General features: G+C 57.0%; 1 protein-coding gene across 1 annotated transcript in view; it reads right to left on the reverse strand.

Annotated features, from left to right (window-relative positions):
* Nucleotides 1-4,462: 4,462 nt before the first annotated feature.
* The window catches only part of RITA1 (RBPJ interacting and tubulin associated 1), a 2,423-nt gene continuing 860 nt past the window's right edge, over nt 4,463-6,025 (reverse strand). The window contains exons 2-3 of the mRNA XM_009287531.2: nt 5,038-5,936; nt 4,463-4,520 (exon numbers count right to left, since the gene is read on the reverse strand). Of these exons, the coding sequence (XP_009285806.1) occupies nt 5,393-5,936 (544 nt within the window). The 3' untranslated portion in view covers nt 4,463-4,520; nt 5,038-5,392. The remainder of the gene's footprint in view (nt 4,521-5,037; nt 5,937-6,025) is intronic.

Genomic DNA, 6,025 nt, shown 5'->3' on the forward strand with positions numbered 1-6,025 from the left:
CCGGGCTGTCCCGCTGCCCCCGGCCTCGCCTCGAGGAGGAGAGGTTTCTGTTCCCAGGCTCCGGCCCGGGGGCGTCGGTGACTGCAGGGAAGAGATGGGCCCCGAGGAAGGGCAGCCCAGCCCAGCCCAGCCCAGCCCCAAGAGGCAGCGGGTACAGCAGGTGCCGTGAAGGGCCGAGGGCCCCGTCGGTGAAACACGACGCTCCCAAGCCCCCTGGATCACGTCCATCTCTGATGAGGTGAGGATTCTCAAGCGGGAAGCGAGCGGTCCGGTGTGCAATGAATAAACCTGTTCCATTGGTCCAGGCCGAGCGTTTCTCTCGCAGGCAACCTGCTGAGCCAGGTCCCCAGGACAGTCCCTCTGAGCCTAATCCAGCCTGATAAAGCCACCAGGCTCTGCCCAGTGGCTCCGATTGATTTTGCCACCGGCAGGACTCCTGTCGGTGTTACAAATGGGTAGGTAAGGCCTCTGTCCAGCTGCAGCATCCCCCTTGCTACCAGAGCAGGGGCGTCCAGTCTCAAATTACCAACATCTTTGCAAACGAGCCTTTCTTCTGCCCACCTGATGCTGCACCGTGCCCTCCCCTTCTCAGTGGTATTTCTTTCTTTGCATCATCCTCCAGGGCTTGATTTACAAGGAGGACAATGCGATGAGAGATCTCAAAAACAGCTTGCAAGAGCTGGCCAAAAGACCTGCATCCCGCAGACCAAGCGGGAAGCAGTGAAACAGCAGAAAGAGGAGCTGCGGGCTTCCCTGAACGAGCGTGACGAGCTACAGCAGGACACTCGGCACCTAAGGACACAACTCAATACACTTGTATTGGGGCACTGAGGATCAGCGCTGGCTCTCAGAAAGGTACTGCAGGAGGAGATTAAACCTGTCGTAGTGCCGTCAGGTCAGGCCGCTGCCTGCTTCAGGTAATTACCTGGCTCCTGCCAGCTCCTGGCAGGACGCATATGCCGTTTTTCACGGTGTACCTGCTCCATCACAATGCTCCGCTGATTTCAGTGGAAAGCAGCCCTGTAGCAACAACAATCACAACCACCAAGCAAGCAGCTTACTCGCAGGACCGCCTTTTCTCCCCATTCACTGACTCGGCTCTGAAACCAGCTCTGCAAAGCGCTGTGCCACTTTGGAGAGGCCGCACGCTAGCCAGAATGCAGAGCAGCGAGGCTACCGCAGATCGGGCGAGGCGTGTGCTGAAAAACAAGGGAGCTGGTATGGGCTAAGCAGAGCAAACGTAATACTGCCCGCACATAAAACCGTCTTTTGTAGTTGTTTGTAGCACCTAGGGCTGGGCGCAGCTAATTTTGGAAGCTGAGCAGTTCCCAGATTGGCTGGTACTTTGCTGAGAGACTCGAGACAAGGAGCCAGGGTTGAGTCAAAGGTAGAGAGAGTGTGATTTACCGCAGTGCTGAGCAGATAGAAAAATGAGAAATAAGAGCAGCAGCAGGCAGGAGTCCCAGCTGTGATTCAGGCCTCTGTATCAACTCTCGCCTGAGCCGAGCATCGGTGACACTGGACAGGGGGCATCTGGAGCTAGGAAACAACTGAACGTTTCCCCCACCTCATTTTATTTAGACTTGGTGTTTGCTCCTCACAAGCACCAGCCTCCTACAGGCAGGGCAGCCCAGAACAGTAATGGAGCATCTTTTGCTCTTGTGCTGGACTGCACAGCTCTGGTAGAACAAGAGGACGGGGCAGTAGTAAAACATCAAATGGGAGTGAGAACCGCAGTACGAAACCCAAGCAACCCATTTGTATTTTAACCAACATTGTCCTTGTGGTGTAAATAGCGAGGAAGTGCCAGTTCTGACCTCCTGACGGCCTGGAAGCCCTCGGTGACAGCCTGGGCCAGGGTGGGACAGGAAAGCGTGTGGCTGATGCGATGGGCTCTGGTTTCCCCCGTTGATTCCTTGGAGCCTGAACACAGCAGTGGGGGTAAACTGGCCACCCCTGGCCATACAAGCCACCGTCATCTTGTTTTTCAAATAAAAATCTCTCTTCATTTTAAGAGGCTTCATCTTTCAAGTACTCCAGCACTCCAAGATTGCACTTTGTGTCCCGCTTTCGGGTTCAGCAGTTCTCTGCTGCTTAGATTTCGGGGCAGTTACCCCAGTTTGCTGATGACTCTCCTCACTGGGTCTGACTCATCCACCTGCTGCTAGGGAACAGGGCTCTCGCTTTTGTGTCAATCCTTAACCCTCTTGTCTCCATCTAGTGTCCAAATCACACTTCAGTTTCTCTCCCAGCCCACTCGAGAGACCTGCAGGCTTAACAGCTTGCATGTCACTGTGCCGACATCCAAATTAAGCTGAACAGGCTCAGATTCACATCAGCACCCCCAACGCCTCCTCTGAGAAGGCCCTAATTGCTTTCGTGTCCCTACAGTTTTTACCCAGGTGGAGAAAAGCTGCTGGCTTGCCGCAATGCAAAGTGTGGGAAGGGGCCTGAACACTTGATGCTAATCATAAGGATCCTCACCTTCTCAGGTTTTTAATAACGTCAGGTTATTATTGATTCCTCTCTGCCAGGGCGCCTGGAGCACCGAGCCCCAGAACTGCTGGCTCCCCTAACCCTCCTCCTCTGCGTGGCTCACTAGTGCGTCGGGCAAGGAATAAACCACTGCCGAGTGCCACCGAAACTACCTGTCCCTGGCCTTCTGCAGGCGGACACGGCCCGGCTCTTCCCACGCTCCCAAGAGCTCACAGCGTATCAGCTGGGTTACAGCACCACTGATACAACCTGCTTCTCAGCAAAGCTCTCGGCTCAGGCTCAGCCCCATCCAAACCACAGAGAGGTGGCCTTTTCTTCAGCATGGTGGCAAAGCAGGCCCTGACCTGCACGTGCCTCACACGGTCAGAGTCCCCATCAGAGGACGGAGGCCGTCTGCAATGTAGGGAAGCCGGCGGGGGAGGTTCAAAGGAGCATGAAGGTATTTGGACCTGGCACCTCTTGAAAAGTCTCACTCAGGCACATTTCCTTTTTTTGGTCCCTTTGGGAAGGCTCAGTTCGGCAGCCAGGGGCAATTCTACCCGGATTTGGGATAGTTAAAGGATCCCTCCGTAGGGATGTGCAGGGAGAACCTGCTGAAGGCCCTCAAGCCTGCAGTAACTGGCATCTGCTGTCTTGCCAGGCTGACCGAGAGGCACTTCATGCTGTCTGCACCAAGGAAAAGGCTTGGCCCTGAAGGAGCAACGCACCATGCTTACCTCCTGTTCCTGGACTGAGGAGGAGCGCTGAATGCAGCAGGAGAAGAATAAGCAGGACGTGAGGGAGACGGCCACGACCTGTGCTGCCACCCGCATCCAGAAAAGCTGCTTGTTCCAGACACCCCTCATGTTGAAGACGAAGAAAAAGGGAGAGGGCAAGAAGGCCAAGAAATAAGCACAAAATCCATCCTCTGTCCTCCATTCTTTCTTCCCAGCATGGCTGCTTGCTCCCCTGGGGCTCAACTCTCCCAGATTACAAGCATTGACTGAGATAGCACTTGCACTAAGGCCTGAGCCTGCCAGGGCTGGCTGTCACAGACAGAAGACATCAGAGCAGCGGCACGATGACACGTCTCACCATTTTAGGTTGAGCTCTGTTGCCTTTCAAAAGCAAGAATAACCTTTCTTGCCAATGGGACTGGACCAGGGGTGTCCCTCCCGGCTGGCCTTTCTAGCTTCAGTGCCCTTCATGTGCTGGAGTGGGTCAAGGCCCAATCCCGCTGCTGCTCAAGGTGGCAATAAAATTTCTGGGGGCCGGATGATGCCCTTAACCTCGCTCGGTTTGTCCTTGGGTGAATTTGAGAGAATGTTTCCCTTTGCGTGGGAGGGAGTTACCAGACTCCCAGCAACTCCCCTGCGTTCCCTGACCTCAGCAGCTCGTCACTGCAGCCTCCCTTCCCAGGGCAGCGGTGACACTGGCTGCAAACCCCGAGCCACCCGGCTTGCGTCCTTTATCTGCCTCCCTACTTGTATTCCTAAAGACCGAGTTGCTCTTTCCCACCTCAGGAATGGAAATCGAGGAGGACCTGCTTTGCTCAGACAGTCTTTGGAGACGCTAGCTGTGCCCAGGTCGCACAGCAGCATCCTGCGGACCAAACACAAGGCCCCAGCAGATTTGCCTTGGGTCACTTATTTGGTGACGAGCATGGCGTTGCTGTGAGAGCACCTCACAACCCTCGGTACAAACCACAGGATTACGTGTCCACTCAGCACATCCTCATCACCAGAAGCTGCTGAAATCCCTGTGGCAGATCCTTCTCTGTCACAAAATCCCATCCAGCTCGGGGACATCCCACCTCCAGCAGGACGCGGGGTGATGCCATTCCTCACCTCTCTGCTCGTCCTCCCTTCTCCTTCCTTGCCAAAGGAGACCATTAAAGCGTTGATGAAATGGAGCAAGGCCAGGAGAGAGCCACCAAGACGGTCAGGGCTGGAGCACACGTCCCATGCGCAGAGGCTGAGGGAATGGGGCTTGTTCAGCCTGGAGAAGGGAGGGTTTTGGGGGGACTCAGAGCAGCCTCCCAGTACCTATGAAGAGGAGGTGACTATGAGGTTTGAGCCAAGCTTTGTGCTCAGGTGCACAGCAGAATGAGAGAACAGACACAAACCGAAACAAGAAAGGCTCCGACTGGATATAAAGGGAAACTTCTCACCCCAAGGACAGCCAAGCAGTGGGAAGGGGTACCAGCACGGCTGTGCAGCCTCTGTCCTTGAGGGTTCCCACCACCCGACTGGATAAAGCCCTGAGCAGCCTGGCCTGAGCCCATAGCTCACCTGCCTCAGGCAGGAGGTTGGGCTAGAGACCTCCTGCAGTCCCGTCGAGCCCAAGCGATCCTGTGATTGTACACGACAGGCAGGATGAAGCAGGACTCCTCTCTCCCCAGAACTGGTCAGCAGAGGTCCCCGTCAGGGCTCTCGGACCTTAACTGCCCTGGCCAGCCTCACCTGGGACCTCCACCCCGGTGGCACCCTCTGCTCCCTGGTCTGGGAGCTCCACCTGAGCTCAGGCCCTGCCTGTCCCCCCCGAGCTACGCTGTAGGCGTACCTGTGCCTGGTCCTTCTCCTGGATGGGCCCTGGACCTATGCTGTAGGCAGTCCTGTCTCCTGCTGTTCTGACTTCTCCGGCTGGACTTCCGGGACAGAAGGAACCTGACTCGTTACCGTTCCTCATCTGACGACCACCGGACAGTCAATGGAAGCTGCTGTTACCACCAAGGCTGTCCCGTCCCGCTCCGGTGCTGCGGCCACCCTCGGTTCCCGGCTCATCCTCCCATGTGGAGCAGCCCCGTCCTTCGTTCGCAGCCACGGGAGGCCCCAGGGTCCTCAGGGACTTGCTCACCAGGTCAGGCCCCACCTCAGGTAGGATAAGGCTGTATTTACGTCCAGGGGGACGTTTGGCTTCACTTCCAGGGAGGCCTGGGTTTGCAGCCACCCACTGCCTTGGAGTTCATGGCCAAGGAAGGCCCGGACATGCTTTTCGATCGACCCCTCATCAGAGGGCCTCGGGGGGTCACAGGGGCTGTCGGAGGGCTCTGGTTTTTACACCTTTCTGTCCTGGGGTTGCCTGAAGCCAGTCGGAGCCTGTCTGAGGAGGTGTTCGGCCGGCTCAGGGACTGGGAACGTCCTCTGCCGGGAGCACCTCGGCCTTCGGAGCCCAAATCGCTCTCAGGACGCTTCCAGAGACAGGACTTGTCCTTACCGCCCACCTCAAAGCCTGCTGTTGCCGGAGACACAAGGGTTCGCGGGTGGACGGCTCTCAAGGGCGTCTCCCTGGAGCCGGGAGAAAGGCTGGGCTGGTTTCGGGGGCCGGGCGGAGGGCTCCAGAGCAGCGGATGGAGCTTGGCTACGTCTTCCTTCCTCATCCGAGGGGCTGCCCAGGCCGGACCCTCAGGCTTGGCACCAAAGAGGGACTCGTCGCAGTAGGACGGAGTGTGACTTCTCAACCTTCACGGGGCAGCGAGGAGAGAAAGCCGTGTGTTTATTAAAGCGGGCAGCGACAGCACACAGACCCGGCCGCTCTTTTGGGGGGGGGG

This window comes from Aptenodytes forsteri, unplaced genomic scaffold (assembly GCF_000699145.1).
Source record: "Aptenodytes forsteri isolate BGI_AS27 unplaced genomic scaffold, ASM69914v1 Scaffold297, whole genome shotgun sequence".
NCBI lineage: Eukaryota > Metazoa > Chordata > Aves > Sphenisciformes > Spheniscidae > Aptenodytes > Aptenodytes forsteri.